The sequence below is a fragment of the Hippocampus comes genome, unplaced genomic scaffold (assembly GCF_001891065.2).
Source record: "Hippocampus comes isolate QL1 unplaced genomic scaffold, H_comes_QL1_v1.1 scaffold335, whole genome shotgun sequence".
Classification (NCBI taxonomy): Eukaryota; Metazoa; Chordata; class Actinopteri; order Syngnathiformes; family Syngnathidae; genus Hippocampus; species Hippocampus comes.
Window position 1 is genome coordinate 585,382 of NW_017805823.1, and position 23,920 is coordinate 609,301.

The window sequence follows — 23,920 nt, forward strand, 5'->3', positions numbered from 1 at the left end:
TGTGAGTGTGAATGGTTGTTCGCCTGTGTGTGTCCTGTGATTGGCTGGCAACCAGTTCAGGGTGTACCCCGCCTACTGCCCAAAGACAGCTAGGATAGGCGCCAGCATGCCCGCGACCCTTGTGAGGATAAGATGATTAGAAAACGGATGGAATAGTAGGATATAGCTCGTTTAAAACCTGGGAATATTGAAAAATATTTCGCATGTGTGAAAGTGTGTGTGTGAGTGGGTGACGTCATTACGGCGGTTTGCATTCTCTGTTACATTTAAGTGCACCATGGAAAATCGCCAATTTCCACTTCCAGACAGTCTTTACTTAGGATCAGTTTAAGGCAGCAAAATATGATAATGTTTGATTTAACTTGAATCAATACTCGGTATTACCAAGCCAAATCGGTACTGAATTTGGTCTCCATTACTACTTCCATAATAAAACTTTGACAGAGGCTTGACAAGGAACTTGATGCAATTCCTGACTAATGCAGACATAATTGAATTGTGTAATGCACAGGTCTCAAAGTCAAGGCCCGGGGGCCAGATCCGGCCGGGGACCGGCTCCGCCCCGCCTCATCATTTTATGTGGCCCGCAAAAGCAAATCAAACATGGCAACTTCCATGATGCTTGCTCAACTATGTACCAAAATTCCCAAATATAATAAATAATAGAGACATTGTAAGTATTTTGTTGTTGCCAACACCTCATTCCAGTTTACTTAAACAAGAGTTGAAAAAAACTGTCATTCTTGACTTCTTAATATGATTTCAGTCATAATGGCCCTCCAAAGGAAATGGTAACTAAAATGTGGCCCCCGACGAAAATGGGTTTGACACCCCTGGTGTAATGGTTCTGCCTGCTCTAAGTTTGAGTATAGCTGTTTTTTTTGTTCCTGAGCTTCAATATGAATGTAACTGGTCTGATGTAACCAAAAGAGGCTCAGCTTGCCTTATGACAATGTCTTCCAGTCCCAGGAGGCATAGCACCAGAGTCGCTCACCTTCACCCCACTGGATGACATGATCTTCCTGAAGTGGGAGGAGCCGCTTGAGCCCAATGGCCTTATTACCCAGTATGAGGTGAGTATCCTTTTTACCTTTGCTCTTTTGTTTTTTTGTTTTTGGAGCTGTTCATGACACTCCAATTTCTTTCATAGCCAGTATCTCTCTCATGCATATGGCTTCAATTTGCTTGACTGATCTGCTGCGACCTGTGATGGAGACTCATCTGTTATTGCCCATTTTGTGCCGAGATGAATACAACCCTGACATACTGCAGATGAAAGACAAAATCACCAGTTTCCTCACACAAAATAAATGCGGTGGAACTGCCAAAGTCAAAACTCCCTTAAGGACGTAGCATTTGGAATTCAGTCTTTCAGGAAAAATAAGCAGCACCACAGAAGGGTCCCGCGGATTGCAAATAAGAGACCATAAGATGTAAAATAAGTGAAAAAAGTGAACATTAAGTGCAAAGCATGATTTGTCCAAGCTGTCCAGTGCAACATTGCTAAAAATAACCGAAGAAAGTAGTGCACATGAGCCAATAAGCTGCTTGTGTGTGAGGAGAGTTCCCTTTTTACACTCATCATTTGTTGTTTGTCGAGAACACCCTGTGATTGGCTGGCGACCAGTCCCGGGTGTACCCCGCTTCTTGCCCAAAGTCAGATAAGAGAGGCTCTAGCTAGCTAGGCTCCCATCACTGTAATGAGTACAAGTGGTTTTGAAAATGGATGAATATTTTGTAGATAAAATCCTTCTCTATCTCTTGTGTAATTCATCGTGCTTGTATTAAAAAAACAAAAAAATACACCTAAGATACTTCAATGCCTTCTCATTGATACTTAGTGCACATGAGCCAATAAGCTGCTTGTGTGTGAGGAGAGTTCCCTTTTTACACTCATCATTTGTTGTTTGTCGAGAACACCCTGTGATTGGCTGGCGACCAGTCCCGGGTGTACCCCGCTTCTTGCCCAAAGTCAGATAAGAGAGGCTCTAGCTAGCTAGGCTCCCATCACTGTAATGAGTACAAGTGGTTTTGAAAATGGATGAATATTTTGTAGATAAAATCCTTACCTTCTCTATCTCTTGTGTAATTCATCGTGCTTGTATTAAAAAAACAAAAAACAAAAAAACACACCTAAGATACTTCAATGCCTTCTCATTGATACTGTACACAAAATCATAAATTAGGTCTGGAAGCATAAGCCACAGACCGTCTCAGAAATAAATAACAAAGCATGCATGTGTGATGCTCTGGGCCATCTTGTTGAGCATGATAATGATTTGGTGTTTAGTTGTACAGACCTTCTGTCTGTGGCACGGCATCAGCGAGGCTTGCCCGTGTTTTCCTGCCTTTGTGTCTTTTGCAATGTCCCTTCAAAGATATTATGAAATAGGATTTGCAGTTTGACAGGTACACCACATTCCAAATTAGAATGTAAATGATGTTTTTCTCAGATTTTTATAGTCTATGAAAATGACACTCAGCATTATTTCCAAGTCATTAACTGACTGTTTACAAAATAAATCAATCAAAACACTGTTCCAAATTATTATGCACAGCAGTGTTTCAAGAATTTTATCGCTTGTAAAGAACTGAAAATAGCCGATTAGTGAAATTGCAGCATATACTATAGGACTATTTTCAGTTATTTGCAACCTAGAAACGATCTTGAAACACTGCGGTGCATCATAATTTGGAGCGGTGCATTTTGAACAAAAACTATGTATTTATTTTGGGGGAAAAAAATACTGTCATCATAGCTCTCTATGATAACAGTATTTTTTTGTTTTTAGTTTAGTTTGTTGAAACGGGAAGTCAACCCCAAATTTTGCATTAATATGTTCCATGCGCCTCCACTCATCTCAACACGACATTCTGATTGATATTGCGTTTGTAGAATATGAGTGAGGCAAAAAATCCATCCGTTTTTAGTCGTTTCAGGGGCGGCCATTTTGTCACTTTCTGACTACTGAAAATGACCTCACAGTTGGTCAGGGCTCAAGTAACCACCACTCATGGCCCACCTGTTTTCTGAAGCTGAGCCATGAATGGGGTTGACTTCTCCTTTAAAAAATATTCAAATAATTGACAGCTCATGACTTGAAAATTATGCTGAATGCCATTTGCGTACACAGTCTTTAAAAATCATGGAAAAACGTCATTTTCATAATAATTTCGCAAGTGTTTGTGGATTACCCACGGTTATTTGTAAATGCTTCATACAGAGCAATAAAAGTTGTCTTTTCTTTTTGTCGACTCAGCCTGAGCCCATTGATTGTTACAAGCCTTCAACTTCGTTGAGCACAGCATTATCTTTCCGGCACCATTAAAAGCTCTTCTAGGGATAATCGGTAAATCTGTGGCTCGAGTGGCATCTTAGGCCCACCACACACTTGAGTAATGGGGGGCTGGTATACTTGGCGACTCTTCTCCGTACGTGCACTCCACATCTGCCGACATGGTGCAACAAGAAAATTGGGTTTTGAGACTCGCCATGGCTGACACGGTGGAACTAAAATAAAAAAATAAAAAACTCCAAAAAACAACAAACTTGGTGATCGTACACGGCCATCGGCTTGGAAGCGCAGGGCATGAACCGCTGAGCTAAAACTGGGCCACCGGCTCGCCGAATTGCATTATAACTGCAATGGAAGGTACAACTTCGCGAACCGCTGAGCTAAAACTGGGCCAATTGCATTATAACTGCAATGGAAGGTACAACTTCGGCTGGCATCCGTTAAACATTTTCATATTCGGGGCCTTTCTCGAAATGTAGACCCCCTCTATCCCAGCAAAATGCCTCTTCAAGATGCACATTCATCTATTATTGATCAGCTGATCAACGTGCACCAACTGGGGGAATCGTGTGTGTGTGTGTGTGTGTGTGTGTGTGTGTGTGTGTGTGTGTGTGTGTGTGGGGGGGGGGGGGGGGGGGGGGGGGGGGTGTGTGTGGTGGGGGGGGAGCGCGGGGAGAGACTTCTTACAGCTCTTAATGTACTGTATATGCTCATCCCTGTCCGATTGCTGCCATGTGATCTCATTTAGCAGGGTATAATTGGTAATTCACTTGAGAGTGTTCAAGTGTGGAAAATAAGCCCTCCAAGAAAATGTGGGGAAAAGACAGCAATTTCTGAGTTTTGAATTGACTCAATGCCGTTCATTAAAAGCCGACTCTCTTGCAGTCCGTTTAAACTGTGAGTGGGTTTTTTTTGTCTGTAGCTCGCAGAAATAAAGGATTTCAACTTTTTATTCTAACCATTACCAATGCCAATCATCAGTTAGAGCAAAGAAATTGAATAATCAAGGTGTTTTTTTTTTCCATTTAAAGGATTTTGACCCTTCCATAACTTGTGAAATGTTCTCACTTCCCGTTGGCCTCTAGATCAGTTACCAGAGCATCGAGTCATCTGATCCTGGCATCAACGTCCCAGGACCAAGAAGAACTGTATCCAAGCTGAAGAACGAGACCTATCACATGTTCTCCAATCTTCACCCAGGAACAACCTACTTGATCTCTGTGCGAGCCCGTACAGGGAAAGGCTTTGGCCAGACAGCCCTCACTGAAATCACCACTAACATCTCGGGTATGGTATTGCTACAAGTTCCGTCTGGACTGCTATGTCCGAGTGGACCATCTGTCTACAAACATCATATGCAGATATTGGGGGACGAATTCACAAGGCATCACTTTTGAAAATTGTCTCATTCCAAAACTGCTATAAAAAGCAGGCTTATGAACCACAATGAAGGATGATTAAAAACGGTTCAAATTGCCAACCGAGAAAACTATTTAGAGACAATGAGCAAAATTAATATTGCGCTACATTTACCGTGGGTCCACCCCAATCATATTTTGGAGAAAAATACACAGGTACATCTTTTAACACCACAATTGTATTTTGTTTTAGTTTTTGCAGGAAATGTGTGATCAGAAAGCAACCAGAACGTAACAGTTAAGGAAAGTGGAGTTTGCATGTTTTGTGTTACTTTAAATCACAGAACAGTTGCAACTAAACCATCGACTGATTTTTATGGCTACATTTATGCCAGATGGGAAATGATTAACTAAATTGGAATTCAGATTGTTGCCAACATAAGCCTGCCAAATTGCCCATCTTTAAGCAGTCATGTGAAAGCAACAGGATGCACTTGTGCCATCACTTTTTTATAATGGCAGCACACGGGTTCACCTCCAAACTCCAACCAGCGTGTCTGCGCTGCAATTAAGATTTTGTTTTGAGTCTGCTATCTTTCTTCTTGTGTCAAAAGTGATGCTCCCAGATTGTAGAAGCTATTTTCCATGGCACGTCTCAACAAAGTGTGAGGCTGTCATCATGTTGTCTTTAAGACATTAATTAACCTATTGAGAAAGATCACCAGGAGGACTCTGCTGAATGTGATTTATAAAGAAGTATGTTGCGAATGTTCTTAGGAGCGGACTGTCACGTCGGAGAGTCTCAGAGCTTATTAATGCTGATGGAAATCCAGCCTTGCTCTTTGTCTCTCCTTTTAATGGCGCATTTGTGCTTGTTTGGGGATTGCATTGCACCTCTGAGGTACGCAGGGTGAAGGCACTCCAACCGTTTCTCGCTCACACCGTCTAAATCTCCCTTCTGAGGTCGTTTTTGTTTAATTATAGATTTAAGGCACAATCTCTGCCTACTGGCTGTATGTCATAGAGAACTGTGGCACAAAGCCAGTCTGTGGAAAGTGCCCAAAAGTCTTTGTAGATCTTCCTTCAACTCCCTCTCCTGCCCCACCGTGAATAACATTTGCTTAAACCGAGTACTGTATATTACAAATTGGCGCTGGCAGCTCACAATAACTGAACACTTTAGCAACTGCAACTGTCAGCAACCTCCAAACTATCGCCACCGCTGTGTATCCACAGACGTATACATTCAGACGTGTATTCTTTCAGGTCAGTCTACCGGTCAAGACGACAGGTTGAGCCCCTTTTGCAAAGGAAGTGTATGGCCTGCCACTCCCTTCGCCCCTAATTCATACCCAAACCTAATTTATTCCAGCACTGGATGCCTTGGTGTTAGCCAACCATTTTTTTAATATAGTCATCATTTATTCTACTTGAATAGTTTTCACTCTCTTCCCTTGCTAATTGAGTGGTGATATTAAAGTGAAATGTGCTGCCACAACTGCTGCGAGGAGCATGACTTAAGCCAAATCCTTTAAATGGAAAAACCCCAATCAATTTAGCCTGGAGACCGTGACTTTTAATTGGACCTATAGCCAGGAAAGCTTGATGGGAAGTTCAAACAATGTGCTGAATATGAGGATGTTATATTAGCTCCGCTAGCCTTTTTAGGCACACGGGTGCGCCAGTTCTACGACAGACTCAACGTTTTAATCGGATAATGGCGATAGAAGCTCTATACCTTGAAAACTCAGACTTTGACTTGGAACGCTTCTACTTACAGCATTGTATTTGCATTTTATCTGTTTGTTAGTTAGCAGGCAGGTTGTTCATACAGGATGATGGACAGACATCAGGATTCATTCATCTCAGGAGTTCTTCCTTTTTTGTATTGTCGAGCCACTTGTATTTTTTTCCCCTCCTGTTCCACTATATCAAATTGTCACTTGTGAAAAAGCTCAGTAAAACCGCTAAACTAATCATGGACCTAAGACTTTTGAGCAGAACTTAATCTAAGTCATAACTCGAAACGAAATCCTGTGTTTTCAGCACCGACATTCGATTATGGAGACATACCATCCCCCCTGAGTGAGACTGAGAACACAATAACTGTCGTGCTGCGCCCTGCTCAAGGTAGAGGCGCACCTGTCAGGTAAGAAAACCCATCTCAAATATTAGGATGGAATCTTGTTGTGTAGCAATAATAGCATGATTAATGCTACGTCTTTGTCCATCTGTGTCCAGCACGTACCAGGTGGTGGTCGAGGAAGAGACTGTGAAAAAAGTGAAGAGGGAGCTTGGGCTTCAAGAGTGTTTCCCTCTGCCGATGTCCCATGGTGAGGCCTTGGCCCGGGGCACCCCGCACTACTACACCGCTGAGTTGCCTCCCAGCAGCCTGCCGGAGGCCAGTCCTTTCACTGTGGGAGACAATCATACTTACAATGGCTACTGGAACACCCCTTTGGACCCACGCAAAAGCTACCTTGTCTACTTCCAGGCTATGAGCAACTTCAGAGGGGTGAGTGTTTGTTGACTCGCACCAGTTGTGCAGGATGGCTGGCATCACTTTGTCCAGCTGTAGGCTTCAGTGAGCACAGTCAATTGCAGACGACAATGAGCGGCCTTAATGATCATCTGTTTGTGCTAATGCTGGGTTCTAACAGCTGGCATTGTCTGGGCTCACAACCCTTGAAAAGAGTCTTTATGCCGTGAAAGGGTTGCGAGATGGCAACATTTTGAGCTAGCGGTCTAGCTATTTGGGTATGATATATGTTTATGTCCCAGCACTTTGAGTCTCTGCACAACAAAATGTCGGAAATTGCGTATTACTTGCATGCGCATTACTGTTGGCTAGCAACGTTGTAATTAACGGGTATTACTGTGTCAACAATGTACGCCACATCATCTGGCTTTTATTTGAAATGCTTGCCTTGCTCCTATTTTTTTTTTTTTAATGTATTTATTTTTTTTATTTGACCAAATGTCCGCTGCTCAATCATTTCATATCTGTCCTTAATTCATCATCTCGGCTAGTTGTGCATTTAGCTGGTGTGTATAGAATTAGCCGCCACATAGAAATGGGTTTAGAAATTCTTGGTTGAGAAATGCAATGTTGAGTTTCCACTCCCATCCATGCCCCCTCCCTGCGCCTCTTCTACTCTTAAAGTTGTGGGTTCGGTCCCTGACCCTTTAATGACTTCTTTTTTTAAATAGACCAATACAATGCAAGTAAAATGTACTAAAAGACTCGCCTTGCAAAATTATCTGAGTGGAAAAAAAGAATTTTTTTCAAGTAAATATTGCAACATTTTTTTTCAATGTAAAATTTACTCTAAATATTTTACTCCCAAATTTTACTCTGTTTAGACAGCCACCAAATGTAGACTTTTGAAAGGAAAATGTACTGTACTAAATTTATTGTGTAGTTGCTAGCAAGCTGGTGTGGCGTAATTAGCACTGAGCTTGCCTTGATGGTACCCAAAGAGCCGAAAGCGGCGAGGATGGGTGACTGTTTAGCCTGCACGTATCCTCATTATTGTTTTGTTTTTCTTTTTTTTTTTTGAACAAGTGTGATGATTTCATTGTATTTATATATGCTTGTATATACGTGTGCGTGCGTGCGTGCGTGCATGTGTGTGTGTGTGTGTGTGTGTGTGTGGATGTATATATTTATATAAAATGTGTTACTGGCCAGCATCTGTAACGTCTTGGTGGCCCGACACAGCACCATACAGAGCATTTGCCGCCGTCTCCTACTCCTCGTGCGTAGATGACATAAGCACATTGCACCACATTCCTACGCTTGCGTAGAGCTGATTGAATCTTTCTGGCACGGTCTCAGTGGATCAGAAAATCTGAAAAATCTTTGATTCTTGGTTTTGCTATTCAGTGTTTTAATGAGGCACACGTGAATTTTGACGAGCGAACTTATTTTGACCCTTGAGTTATTGTATAATCAAAAAACAGTGTAATAAAGTAAAAGATCAATGATTTTTCAGGGCTTTGGGCTGGAAGTGGCCTTACCCAATGATGTGTGATTGGTTGAAAACTTGAAATCAAAGATAGTTAAAATTTCAAGTTAGAGGCCACTGTGCTCTTCATTAAAAGGTTCGTCTGGAGCCCTGCTATATCGCCACACTTCAGTACTACAGAGGTCAGTCTCTGCACGTTTTCAGTAAATGTCTTCAAACGTGTACAATCTACAGCTACGGTATTTAGAAAAAAAATATATACATTCACTCTTCAGGGTCTTTGAGATAGTTCTTGGTCATATTAACCTTTCATGCACCCTGTAACCTGATAACATGATAAGCTGTCCACTGTAGTAACCGCTGTCCCTGAAAGGGTTAATGAAATGGTGCATTGTAACAATACTGTTTACAGGGTCTGTTGTAGAGTACTCCAGAAAGATGGAGTTTACCGAATCCAGTCTTAGTCCCGTCCCGTGAAATTTGAGCACCAAACAGTGACTTGAACATGAAGAGTTGGGACTATTAGACCATTTCAAGAAGATGTTGAAGTTCAAGACTTTGAAAATTGAAACTTTTTCATCATACCCATCCCACCTTTTTATATAACGCGCAATGATGGATGAAGTAGCGTTTGCCAGTCATGATTCAAACTGCAGAGTGAAAATTACTGTTTAAGTGTGACACAAGTGTGCACAAGTATGACATTTGGACGAACATTTGAGGCGACAGCAGCATCCGTTAACTCGTGTGAGCTCATCTCTATACGGTCTGTCTCTTTTGTCCTGTCTTTTTCCTATGGAGATCAGTGTCTTATAAAGTTCCATGAGCAGAGGTGGGTGGCTCATCCATTACCACAATCCAACGGAGAAACATAGTGGGGGAGTGCAGTGTGAGCATTTCATTTTAACTAGTGTACTAAGCATGGGTTTAAATAGGGTTTACTGGCGGATGGGATGAGGTTTTGTTTAGTCTGGCAGTGGCCCAGACTCTATGACCCACAATGAGTGCAGCACAGTTCCCCGCACAGAAGAGACAGTGCTTCTATTTTGCAACAATCCATAAGATTCCACAGTAGTAGTAGTTACGGTCAAATACAGTCGAACTATCAAAGCATCAATGAGAAATACTGTCAACAAGGCTCAATTCACTATTAGCACTTTCAATTGGCAAACATACTACCAATATCATTTATAGTGTTTGGCCAGAAGGAGTTCCAAATGTGTCTGGCCATTACTGAATGGGTGACGTTAACAACCGCCGGTCCCTCGCCATTATTGTAGAATATGAGAACCTGCGGCTAGAAATAACCGAAATGTACTCCCATGCTAATGCTAGCTGAGCCTGTGGCTGTACCCTAGCTCTGGATGCTGCAGTCTTGTAGGCCTACTTTACAAAGCTGCGACAATCAGTTTTCTTGCTGTCCTTAGCCTCCTTGAATGAAATGAATACTGGAGAAACTCGTCCTCACCCTGTTTCTACCAACTAGCAAGTGGAAAACTGTACAGCTGGTACTGTGCAGTGAAACATGTTTTTGTCATAAATAATAATAATAATTATTATTATAGTGAATGACAGTGTTAGTGCTTTTAATCCATGACATGAAGACCTTGCTATTTCAATGCCTGCACATAAGGTCACCTTTGATTTACTTCAGAGAAAGCTTCCACGCATTCCAGATTGCAAATCAGTATGTGTCTGTGCTCAGAAAATTAATATCTCATCTGCCCTGAATAAAAGGGGAAAAAAAAAGTAATAAAGTAAAACATTCTTTAATTGAGTTTGAATCCATTAAACCCCAGTGCTGCTATCTAGTGGGATAAAAACAAGAGGATGAATAATTAGGATAATGCATATCTTGGGTTGTGTGCATGCGTGGGCGTGGGTCTGCGTGTGCGTGTGTGTGTGTGTGTGTGTGTGTGTGTGTGTGTGTGTGTGTGTGTGTGTGTGTGTGTGTGTGTGTGTGTGTGTGTGTGTGTGTGCGTGTGTTTGTACATATTTGCACCAATCATGGAGGTAATTTTGTGCAAAACTGCACCTACTCTTACCGAAGTAATCACAGATTGTCCACTATAAGGATAAGAACCTTTGCATGCAATGAACTTGGCGATGAAAGACAGCCTTGTGTCTTACCCGCCGTCAACAAGTTTGAAATTACAGCATTATGAAAAAAAAAAAAAAATCAACTGCATCAGACCACTAGAGAAAATCTCGAGAGAATTGCAGAGAAAGGTTTCCTTCCGGAGCCATATTGACTGGCACATTAGTCAAGGTTTCCTCGGTTTGTGTGAGTCTTGGCAATTTTAAGTACTCTGCGGTGTGAGTAGTCTGAACAGTATGGGGCCTCATAATATTTAGCGTTTAGCGTTTCTAATTATCGAGAGAGTGACTGTCAAGTCTCTGTAATTGCTTTGATTGATCTGTGGAATGAGGCACTTCAAAGTACAAAGATACAAGACTGGAGCTTTGCTGGCACATGTGGCATCTCAGACTTCAAAAACACACACACACACACACACACACACACACACACACACACACACACACACACACACACACACACACACACACACACACACACACACGAATATATGCTTTGAATCCTTGAGTTGTGTGTTGGCATTTCGAGAATGTGTTTGAAGGTGCCAGGATCCACCTGCCCCTGCGGCATGACTGGCACTGTGCACAATTAAATGAATGTGTGCAGTGTTAGCATCCATGCCAAGCTTACCAATTAACTTTTCTGCTAAAATGGCAAGCAATAAAGCGCATGCCCGTGCTGGAGAGTCAACTTGTATCTATTAAATCTATGCAAATACAGTAGTAAAAGTGAATACAGTGCTACTCCACTATATTGTATCTCATCATTGTTGCCCGCTTGATATCGCTTTTTTAAGCAATCTCTTTTCATGGGCTTTTTTTTTTCAGTGTACTTACTTTAATGCTCTCGCAAGTAGGGCAGGAGAGCTGCAGGACCTGCTGTTGGCCACAGCCCACGCCCAGAAACTCGCACGCAGACTAGCTGACGTCACACATCACCTCATTAATCCCCGCCTCTTAAAGACACATGCATGTACACAGACACAAAAATACATACCAAAATTTGTATACATGATATGCTTGCATTTACATTTAAAGAATATGGCCGGGGTAAAACTAATAAAGAATGTCTATGGTCTCTTTGTATCTCAGCTTTTCACCTACTGCAGTCCGTTCTGGAAGGTATCCCCTGCATTAAAAAAAAATACTAATTGTGTACATACTTGTACATGATTCAATTACAAACTAGCACCAAGTACAATAGCGGATTGCGTAATTGAGCACGACCACTCATTGTTTTGATTTAAGTGGCTCTCTGTATCTTTCCCTCTCTTCTTAGCAAAAGTGCAAATGCTGGTTTCCTCAAACTGTAACATTTTTTTTTCCACACACCTTTTGGAAGACCTTAGGTCAGTCAAATAATTGTATGCAGCATTTGGAGGCAGGTGTTGTTGTGTAGGCCAACAATAATGTAGTGAATAAACTGAGTAACTTGAACTAAATTGTGCCGGGTAATGGAAATAACAAAACAAAGTGGCTGACCGGATTTAAGGGGAGCTTGAAATGCATTTTCAATTAAAATAAACAATTTAGTCGGTTTGAGGAAGGCCATTTTCACTCATTTGCAAATGTCCTCATTTGCATAAGAGTCCCACAATACAAGATTGGCATGTGTAAATTTTAATTTGATAATGCATGTCTTCCAAGAGGTGGCAGGGTCGAATTGGATTAGCGTCTCGAATTTCATTAGGGTTGTTTGACAAAGGTCCCTTTTTGGAACACCAAGATGTCATCAGCTTGAATTTGAATAGAATTAATTCCTTTTCATAGTGGTGCATTGGTTTGGAACCCTCCCTTAATCATCTTCCCATTTTAACTCAAATCTTTTTTCCTACGGCAAAACTCTCTTATCTGTGTCTTTAATACACCGCCACAGCTCTCGGATCCGCGGAGATTTCAGAGCGTCATGCATGTTGTTAATAGATTTCTCAAATGGAAGGTAATTTGTTCTTTTGGTCCAAAGACATTTTCTGTTACATTTAATTTGCAAAGAAAAACATACTGTTAAAGAGGTTGTCAACCCTGCCCAGGGTTGGTAACTTGAGATCTTATAAGTAATGTGACTTTGTATTAATTTGATGCAAAATGACTCATCACTTGTGTGTGCTTTTTTGTTTTGCAGGAATCAAGAATAAACTGCATCCGCATAGCTCGCAAAGGTAATTTGGAAATGAATGGCGTCGCCTTGAGTTCACTTTACATACATCCTTTTTAGACACTTTGCACTGTTTGATTTGTTAGAAGAAACGTCCCATGGAGTGGCTCACAAAGTCGACAGCGCGCTTTTATTTTTCTCAAGTACAAAATTGGCAATGTGGACAAATGTTCTCCGACGGCCCTGCTTGTTTGGCTGTGGTTTTCAGCGAAAAGGGCAACAGGCAGAGAGGGATTAGAGGTCAGCCTTTCATCGTGTTTGTTTGCAAGTGGCCGCTGGGACGAGTATATCAAAGGCAGCCTCTTTGTTCTCATCAGCGGTCCACGAGATGGGCAACATCTGAGGGGCTCTGACCTCGGCGGGCTCGAAAGGTCCTCGACATCAAAACTTCCACATGGAGCCACCTTGGCCTCTGTGTAAGAAAGCCCCCCAACCCCAACCCCGCCGCCTCTACTGTATCTTAGATTTTGGATTGGAGAGGACATGAAAAGGGCAAGGAAATTGACACTAAATTCTCCTGGCAGAGAACTCCCCAGGCCCCCACTCTCTCCTCATGCTGTACTACACTTTCGGATCACAGTGAATACTGGTCATGAACTTGTGAAAATCAGTCCACCGTAGCAGTAAACCGATCCGGGCAGAGGGCACTTGATTAGCCATTGATTGCTTTTACTTGCGTAGCAGCAACACGGAATTCCATGTATTCAGCCAACATTAAAATAGAAGCCAACGTTGGGGGAAAAAAAAAATCTGTGGAAATAAAAAAAAAAAAAAACAATTACAAGAAATATAAATACCTGAACAAAATAAAGAGAAAAGCTTGTGGAAATGACAGGTAATTTAGCAACAGACATCTGCCACATTTGGACAAAATCGTAGTGTTACATTTGTCTTGATTTTTCTGTCCTTACTAGCCGTCCACTTCCTGGGTCTCAGAGGACAAGATTTTAAGAAAGGGAAAGCCATGATGAATCGTAGCAGTGCATTCACCAAAATCACAAAAAGAACCTGCCTTTGAAGTAGCTTTTGGAAATTGCAGTCTCAAAAGGATGCCACCATCTAGTTATCGTTCCACACTTTCAGTAAGAATCAGTTTTGTAGTTTTTGACAAACCCTCCAACAAAAAGTGATCAAAACAAATTATTGCCAAAAAAACTTGAGGTTAAAAAAAAATGGGTCAAAGAGTGATTTCTGTGATCCTTCTACCATTGACATGGATTCAGCACCATCGTCTCCTCAGCTTTTTTTGTCAAGCAGCGCGTCACCAGCCAAGTGGCGGCAAATGATTCCAGCTTTGATACGGAAACTGTGGATTACATTTCAACTTCCAGGTGACAGTTTAATTAAGGATCTGCCGGCAGGCTCAGTGTGACAATAGACCTGCATTTCCCTCGCTAAGCGCCAATTTCCAACACGGGGCAACTGGCAAAGGCGCAGATTCACCGCGGAAATCCATTTCATATTCGTGTTCAGGCTGATGGATATTCCGAGATGGATGTAGTAGAAGTGTGCAGACTTGAAATGGAAAGCATTACGTCATCTCAATTTCTTGATGCTTCGGCAGTATGAAGTAACCAAGAACGAGGGGCCGATAAAGTGGAACCTCAAAAGTAGAACACTATTCCCTGATGTTGTTTGACTTCCAATTTGTGCTCATAGATTTCTTTTTTGCAATTAGACCACAGCAATTTGTTCCAGAGTCACAAACTGTCACCGTTAAACAAATGTTTTGTTGCCTACGTTTCACATGTATTTCATCTCTGTTGACCTAACAATAACTTTGACACAAGTGTACAGTCGTAAAGTTGATTGCGAACCTATTCATAACAAGTGATAAATATTGAGAAGCCATTCTGTGCTTAAATAGCTGGCAGTTAAAATGAGCCGGTAATGTAGCCGTATACAGTATATCTGAAGTCATTGCGCTTTTATGTCAAACAGTACAAACAGATGGTCTCAAATGCACAACAGAATATCTAACGAAGTCCTTTGTTGACCAAATTTCTATCTGAAAGAAAGGGGAACTAAAAAAGAGTCATCCATGAGATGCTTTGAAGTCACATCCTATCCTTTTTTTAATTCAGTTTTAGGGAAAAAAAACACCTCAGTCATAAAATGGCCAACCGGTCTACAACTTGGCTGGCTTCCTTTTAATTTCCTTGCCCCCAAAACACTTACATCCCTAGCAGGCAGTGAGATATAACAGTATCCTGAGGCCTGCTCTGACTTTCTGCTGCTCTGGAGAAGTTCCATTGGCCTTGAAAAGGCTGCTTTGAGGCCTTGAGCGCTGACTGACACACACAGGAAAAGTAGATCAGTGGGCCCCTATGAAATAACAAAGGAATATCCACCATGAGGAACATGTAGAGAAACTTGCGAGCTGGAGGACCTTTTCACTCACTCACAGAGAGCGACGTGCCTCGGAAGTTTCCGTCTGGAGCTGCTGTTTGGAAGACTTATGTCTCTGAAATATAATAAATAATGCAGTGTTTACAGGGGGAGCATCTCCAGGGTGTTGTAGCAACAATCTGTACAGTACACTGACAGGCCCACATGTCGACACGTCGCAATTTGAAATGCAACAATTACTAATCAGGACAATATTGACGTTATTTTTAATTGCTCCCATTATGATGGTTATTCATCATATTCGTCTTCGCAAAGCTCCCATATAATCACTCTGTATGTCAAACATAAGATGTGTACCGGAGTGCTACGTTTGTTGGGTAGGCTTACACTGGCAAAATCTGTCACTTCCGTATTGGCGCTTTTCATTATTGCCAGCAATTTGAAAAGACCTTTTGAAATATCACCGCTATTAAAATGCAGTGATGGCATTAAGAAAGCCAGAAGAATTCAGCAGGTGTCGACAGTAGTCAGGATAAGTTGAATGGATGCATTGTGGTATGCAAAGTATCTACCTGCTGAGGGTGGGGGGGGGGGCATTTCAAAGATCTGAATTTTCTCTCCCGCCATATCCACTTTATATGACGTCTCTATGAATCATTTCTTGAACACCTCCTGCCACCTCTAAGCGGCACTGCTTTTGAAAGTTCATCTTTTTTTACTTCTCCCAGCTGCCTGCAAAGATCACCGCAAGGCTTTGGAGGTGTCCCAGAACTCGGAAGAGATGGGGCTGATTCTGGGCGTTTGTGTCGGCGGCCTCGTGGTGCTCATTCTCCTGCTGGGTGCTGTCATCATTATCATTAAGAAAGGGTAAAGACTGTTGATTTGTTTAAAGCATGCCTCATTATGTGCACCACCTTCATTGATTTTTTGGCCATTATTTATTTATTTGTTTTTATTTTTGCAAATGGATCGGATCCGTAAGCAATTTTTCTGGAAGGTTACTCTTGGTTTGGCGAGATTTGTTTTCATTGCTTTCACTCCCATATAATGTATCAAAGGGACCAACAATTCTCATCTGCATAGCTCATCTCAATATGTGAAGTATTTCATTATCGGCTGATGCAATTCAATTAGCTACTTAATTACACACACCGAGCACAGGACTGAAGCATAAATGAGATGGTAATTGGGAGAGAAAAGGTGTGCTTTTAGAGACTATTAGCCAGTGAACCCTAAGCTCTCCAGTCTATTTATCCAGTCATTTTTCTGCAAGCCTCTGATTACTTCTTACAGTGTAACCACGAAAGTCAAACAAATTAAAAATAAACAAATTTAAAAAATACACTTCAATACATTTTTATTTATATTTCGCTTTCAAAACTGATGTGCCTGTAGCCAAAGGCTTTACAGAACATTTAACATAAAATAACAATTAAAAAAAAAAAAACAACCTACAACTAACTTCGACCGTTCCGGAGGTAACTGTTGCCTTCATAAATCTTCACTCACTCGCGAGGCAACGTTTCGCTAATGAAAAGTCAAGTCCAAAATGTCCTTTTCAATAATGGGTTCTATGCGGCCCCCGTAGTCTAACCATTGTCTTATGATGAATATCGCATTTGAGGGAAATGAATTAAGTTGCAAAATCTGCCTGTTTTCATCCATCTGAAAGGGCGGCCATTTTGCTATTTGCTGTCAACTGAAAATTAAATCACAGTTTCTCGGGGCGCAGGTAAATACCAATCACGACTCGCCTTGCGAATCTCTCATGACCAAACTCAGAAAACAGGTGAGCACTAAAGCAGCTAAAGTATCCTTAAGTGCACTGGCAGCCAGTGCAGTGGGGGAAAATTGGGCCAAATGTTCTCAAATTTATCTGCATCGACATTCTGTACCATCTGGAGACTAGAAATGGCAGATGAGCCCCACGTAGAGTCCATTACAATAGTCCACCCGGGTGGTGACAAGGGCATGGAGTGCTGACTTGAGAGAATCAGGTTTACTTTTGGCCAGCTAGCTCAAGTGGTAAAAAAAAGCTTGACTGATCTAGCTGGCATCTCAAATCAACTTGACACCTGGATTTGAGATAGTCGGCTTGGTCAGAGTCCCCAGGCAACCCAGATCCAACATGGTGATCTAAGCGGTGCAATCAAAAAACAATCTGTCTTGTTGTCACTGAAACACTTCAAAGCAAGCCTTTCATATTTCATAACGTTTGACCAATTGGCTGAGAGAATATCCTTTGCACTTTTTTTATAGGGACATAAATATGCATAACTGCATAAAAGGGGAAGTAAATTCCATATTTCCTAATGAAGAAGGCAACTGGAGGGAAGTAGACAGGGAAAATAAAAGGGGACCTAGAACATAACCTTATTGGACCGCACACATGAGGAAAACTGGGGAAGAAACAAAGTCCCCAGAAAAAGTGAATCATTCAGATGCCCACTGAACTGAATTCTAATACAATATTTTTGCAGAAAATCTGGTTTTGAAAATATAGTGTACCACTTCAGCGACAATCGACTTTGGAGGTTCCACTGCTTTAATATTTCAATATCATAGCGCACAAAAGTTATAAATGGCATCAGAAAATCATATTAAATGGCTGACACAGTTCCTTGACTGGTATTGAATAATGTCCATTTTGAAAGTCTCCACAAATGAGCTCAGGCTCCTGTGCTGAGCGACCGTGACGTTTTCCCCTTTAGATAATTGATTACCGAATTTGCTGTGACAGGAAGGCCACGTGGTGTTGTCCTTGAAGCGTACCACGGGAGACACACTCTAATGAAGGGAACACACACACGCATTGTGGTGTCAGCACCTGCTCGATATACTGGCACGCATCACATGGTCACCTGCACAGTTGATTTCCTGCTTCTGGTTTTCACTGTAATCAATGCATTCTGCTTTCAGCTGACATTGTGTTCATGATACATTTCTTCTTGATTTTTTTTTCCGTCTTCTTCCTCCTCCTCCTCTACTTCCTCCTCCACTCTTGCCAGAAGGAACTACTACTCTTATTATCCGTAAGTGATTATGGTTCTTTTCTTTTCCATTTGTTGTGATCCATCAGACACATGCTTGTGCTCTGGCTGTAAATCACACAGCAGGAAGCCATGGAAAATAATTGAGAAGTTGCTCTTTGTCTCTAACGATGGTGCTTTATCTCTTGTGTTGCCTTATATTCACACGACCTGCTCTCCTCTTCTGTGTTCGTGAATAGGAAACCTGTGAACATGAATAAGACCCCCATTACTTATCGCCAGGAGAAGAGCCACATGGGCTCCATGGAGCGCAGTTTTACCGACCAGAGCACCCTGCAAGAGGATGAGAGGATGGCCCTCTCCTTCATGGATGCACACACATGTGGAACACGAAGTAAGACACGAATTACTTTCAAAAGTTGACTTTCAAAATCTCCATTTGCTGAAAGTAGTTACACAAAAGGGCTGTAATTTCACAATGCAAGTTGAATTCAGTCCAAAGAAGCCAGGGGTGATTTTTGTCATTCCTCTTTGAATTGAGTGCACTGTTTATATTGTCGGTCTGATGACAAGGAAAAGACAGATGTGTTTACTGCAAAGTTGTAAGAGTTCTGGGTCAGCTACTCACAGTAGCCAACAGTCGTCCACAAGATTTCGTTTTGAGGACACATTGACCGCACCATACCTCGTAATGCTTGCACAAGTTGATCGAGCTTACATATACCGTTTCATGTGGCAACACTTCTGATCCATCAATTATCACTAGCACATGATTTATACCAGGACTTCCATGCTTCAAATGTAGGTAGGGTATTTAGGTAGATAGGTAGCTCGGTGGATTTGCTTAGATAGGAAATGTATAAATATAGTTTTGCTTTTTCTTTTGATAGACATCTGACCTGAGTACATCATTAAAAATAAATAAATAAATACCATCTCAACTTTACAGTACAGTTAGTTGTAATCCTCAAATGTTCGAGCATTGACGTAAATTGAATGAGCAACGCTCCTGACTCTTATTTAATGTCGTTTGTCCAATCGGAGTCGCCCTAGCGGCGCAGGCCCCCAGGCCGATCTGGCAGCCCAAGTACATCTTGTACCTACACCGGCCATTACAGTCCCCACAGAGATCCTATTGAAAACAGGAGAAGTCCCTCTCACACATGTATCGTCAATACCATCCTCTCTAAGAAACGCCCCTGAACAAACGCACGAGACAGGTGGTGCATGTGTCTCTCAGTCAGCAGCAAAACAGGCATCCATCAGTGACGGAATGACAGACCTTGCGCCAGTGTCTTGCTCAAGGACTCTTTGACGTGATCACAACGGCCGGGGATCGAACCCTCAAGCTCTGAGTTGGGACACTCTGACTTTACCGCTGAGCGATGCCGCGCCCCCCCATTAAGTTTACAACATTGACCTGGCCTTTTGCAGGTGATCCGCGCACTTCGGTGAACGAGGCCAGCAGTCTCCTCGGAGGCTCCCCGAGGCACCCGTGCGGACGCAAGGGCTCTCCCTACCACACGGGACAGCTGCACCCCGCCGTGCGAGTGGCCGACCTGCTCCAGCACATCAACCAGATGAAGACGGCCGAGGGCTACGGCTTTAAACAGGAATATGAGGTGAGCTATTTTATTTTGCTCTCACCCTGAGTGCTAATTCCCTGATGTCACCGTATGTCTGGTGTTGTCAAATGCTAAGCTCTCTGACAAAGGAGGCTTCACGACTAAATTAATCTGTGGACTGTTGAAATGTAAATTCTACAGCATGGTTGTAATTTATTCTTTTCTCACCACCATAAATCAGGCCGGTGCAAATGGCGGAAAAATAATTTCGATGACTTCTTTCTTAGTTATGGAACCTTTGAAAAATGTGAATACCATAACCTGACAGTTTTTATGCATATTTTCAGCATTTACATCAGTGTGATGCATCAGTGCACACAAAGCTCGCACAATCAAGATGTACGTGCAGTTGTACCATTAAATAGATTGACATTGTGCAGCAACTATACAAACACAATCATGGCTCAAGTGCCTGAAATTCAGTAGTTTAATGCATACAAGGTCACTGTCAATCTATTTTTCTAAATTTTTTTTTTTTTGTATTCTTATAAAGAATGGCATGCACGAATAGTATCAAGAGAATGAGTGAGTGTGTCCTATGAATGGATCAAACATTTCAAGCACATGCCGGACCCTGAACAATAAGTAGGGTCCTCGGAAGAGCATGTATTTTGCTACACTTGAACTCTGTCTTGTAGGACAGAGAAATCATGAACCAGTTCTCGATTAGAAAGTGAGTGAAATGTGTCATTCCTTTAATTTGTGACTCCATTGGATTCTAACAGCATCACATTGGCTTGTCACCATCCTGTGGTACGATGCATCAAGTCCATGATGCAATCCACACATCCAAAAGAGAGACCACTGGCTTTTTCCACCACAGGATATTCATGTGTAATTTTCCCCATCCTCCAAAAAAAGAAAAAAAAGACAAACTGGGCAAACCGATTTGATGGTAATGATGGGTAGAGAGTTTGGGAAACCCATCAGTCGTCCTCTGACATCATCCATGAGCCCTTTGCACAGTCCGCTGAAATTGATTAATGGTGTTAAAAGGCATCTGGATCACACTCAGGGTGAAGGTATGAATTAATCATTCGCGAATGCGTCGACAGACGAACTGGCGTCGCAAGGCAAGACTGATTAGGTTAAATGTTTCAGGAGGCATTCTGAGTTCTGTTACCAGATCGTAAGAAGGCAAATGAGGCTGAGCTTTCTTCTGGAAGATTCAGTACATATTACCCAACATTTGTGGACATATCACCTGACAAACCTGAGTTTTGATGAAAGACACCCAGTCCGAGGTCATCTGCCACTCTGAATGCTTTCTATAGTCCATTACACTTGTAAGCTCACTTCTCTGGCAAACATAATTTTCCTGGTAAAATGTGACGTTCATCTTCAGAATATTTTGTCACTGAAGAGTGGACTGTTTAGCCCGTCTCAATCTGCCTTTGAAAATAAACTTGTCCCGCAGTCCAATAACATCCTCTTTGAATGCTTTAAGCTTTGTTTTCGCCACACGTGTCAGATCTTTTGAGTTGGCGTTGGTATTTCATTGCTGTCCCAATGTAAACATCCCCCAAATTGTCTTCCAAACAGTCATTATTTTCAATACCTTTTCATTGGAGTGCTTGCGCCACAAACCACAAGCTAGAGCTTGACTTACTGCTGTCAGCTGATCGGTCAGCAGCAGTCACACTTAGAATGGTTTTCAGACGCTGTGATTGACTTGCAAACAGTTCAGGTTGAATGCTCCCTGTCACCCTAAGTCACCTCGGATTGGCTTCAGCTTCTCTGTAACCCAGGAAGGCATAAAAAAATGGAATGAAATAGAAGATGGATAGAGGGATGTTCCTCTTCCAGCAAAAGACTGACAGTGTTCCTTAATAAGCATGCCATTGCTCTGAATATCAAAGCTAATCTGGATCACACAAGCTGGTTCCCTGTGATTATGTAACTCAATTTTTATTCATAAGTGATAGAATTATCTTGGATTTTCATGTACACCTGCAAGATGCCTAATACGATTCAGCACAGGAGCTTTATCAAAATGTCTGGGGAATGTAAATCCATTTTATCATGTTATGGTAATTGAACCATCTTGAATTTTCCAAACCAGTATTGGAACCTTATTTTGTATTAAATCCAAGGTTTAACTTTTCAAATCTGCTCATTTAAAAATCTGTTTTTAAATGACCTTTATGATCGTTTCATACACTCTCACATCTCAAATGATCCCTGTTGTCAGCAGCCAGATCTGGTGAAGTCCCTTGCGCCAGTGGTCCTCAACCCCCGGGCCGGGGACCGGTACCAGTCTGTAGCTCATTTGATACCGGGCCGCACAGAAAGACTCAATAATTTAGATCCGTTTTATTCATTTCCGAATCTGAAAGATGTTTTATTTTGAAAAATTATTGGATTCTCTGTTACATCCGTTTAAAGTATGTCACTCTTGATGCCGTTCAAGGCGCGCTCTTCCGTCACGTGATAGGTTATTGCTAAAATGAAACCCAGGAGCTAGCAAAATGAATAAAAAAACAAACGTCTTTGGAAAGTTTCTTTGGGAAGGGGAAAAGGCCCAGCTAGGACGCAGAAGAGGAGCCTATGACTTTCGAGAAAAAGAAGACTACATTGAATAGACAGTATCAGGAGTCCTACTTCAAATATGGCTTTATCCCAGCGGGAGATTCCCACACACCAAGCTCACTCTGCATAATAAGCGGTGATGGTGAGTCGTATTTTTCATGCACTTTTTAATTTGCGGCGGATCTGATTTTGAAGGCGCATTTAAATGTTACCATAGCGACCAGAGAGGGTTGCGACCAGATAAGATGTTTCTCGTGTCATGATTCGTGTTTATTATTATGTTTAGAAAAGACCACAGTTTTCATGCAGGTCATATCATATTATTTTGTTGTATTTATCCGGCCTTAAAGGCCGGTCCCTGAAAATATTGTCTGACATTAAATCAGTCTGTGGGGCAAAAAAGATTGGGGACCGCTGCCTTGCGCTATTGTTCTTTGCGTGTAAAAAGAACCAATTTCACCATATTGTTATTGGAGTGAATTGAATTGCTTCACTTCAAAAGTAGTTTTGGGATTGTTCCAACATGATTCCGTTGGCGAGCTTATAGAATGTCCCTTTGAGATAATGGCCGCCTTCATTCTAGTGTTTCAGGACACATATTGAAGGGCCCTGATCTCTGTACTTTCCTGCAGCGAATCCATTTTTGGCTGAGTGGTGAGATCACACCCTGGGGAAAAGTCCACCGCTATCACCCAAAGCCTCTTCCATTCATTTAAAAAATAGGGGGGGAAAAAAAAGATCCAACATCTTTCGTTTCTGGTTGTAGGTGTCCCCCCCCCCCAACCCTCCTCACCCCCGACTCCCGTCCCCCAAAATAAGCTTGTAGACTCATTAAACTGTCCCTCACGGGAAAGACACAATCCTCTCGCAACAAAATCAATACACACCTCTTTGCTCGAGTATGTGTTTTGATGGAGTGTCTCTCAAACCAGGGAAATTGATGAGGCCCATCATATTACACTACCCTAGCGGGTATAAGCTTTTTATTTCCCCGAGGAATACCTGTGTTCTGTAAAAACAGAGATCAATAATTTACAGTGAGTTGTAAGAGGAGGCTCCTCTTACGTGTGGCACTTGCTGTCACTGCACTTATTTTCCCGCCACGCAACCTTCGACGTCGACTCCACTACAGTAGACATTTGCTGAGGAGCTTGAAAGTTTCATTACAGCGGTTGGCCTCTCTGTCTTGAGGTCAGGGAGGATGATGAACTCCCCGAGTAAAAATGCACCAGCAGCAAAGGTTACCAGTGACTCACACGCACCACTCCAATTTGAAAAAAGAAAAAAAAAAATACAACGTGGAACATTTTCAAAGGCAGGATTATTGTGCTCCAACCAGACAGCACCGTGGAGCGCATGCAGGTAAAAGTATCCTTAAAAAGTCTAATTCGGGAAACCTGAGAGACTGTATTTGACTGGGGTTCGGCTGCTTTCATCTCATTGTGCTCATTTTAATTGATCCTCTTAACCAACCCACACCACTGATCCCTGCCAGTGAGGCTTTCTAATCAATCTTCCACAGGTTTGTGTTGCTTTGCTTTCCTTCAATATTG

General features: G+C 42.0%; 1 protein-coding gene across 4 annotated transcripts in view; it reads left to right on the top strand.

Annotated features, from left to right (window-relative positions):
• Window positions 1–23,920, top strand: part of ptprub (protein tyrosine phosphatase receptor type Ub) — a 185,520-nt gene that overhangs the window by 118,986 nt on the left and 42,614 nt on the right. For 2 of the 4 annotated variants that reach the window (XM_019886396.1, XM_019886397.1), the window contains exons 9-17: window positions 964–1,073; window positions 4,382–4,583; window positions 6,701–6,803; window positions 6,896–7,169; window positions 12,842–12,878; window positions 15,952–16,090; window positions 18,232–18,255; window positions 18,453–18,607; window positions 19,648–19,835. In XM_019886396.1, coding sequence (XP_019741955.1) covers window positions 964–1,073; window positions 4,382–4,583; window positions 6,701–6,803; window positions 6,896–7,169; window positions 12,842–12,878; window positions 15,952–16,090; window positions 18,232–18,255; window positions 18,453–18,607; window positions 19,648–19,835 — 1,232 coding nt within the window. The remainder of the gene's footprint in view (window positions 1–963; window positions 1,074–4,381; window positions 4,584–6,700; window positions 6,804–6,895; window positions 7,170–12,841; window positions 12,879–15,951; window positions 16,091–18,231; window positions 18,256–18,452; window positions 18,608–19,647; window positions 19,836–23,920) is intronic. The other 2 variants (XM_019886398.1, XM_019886399.1) reach the window with 1 other exon arrangement.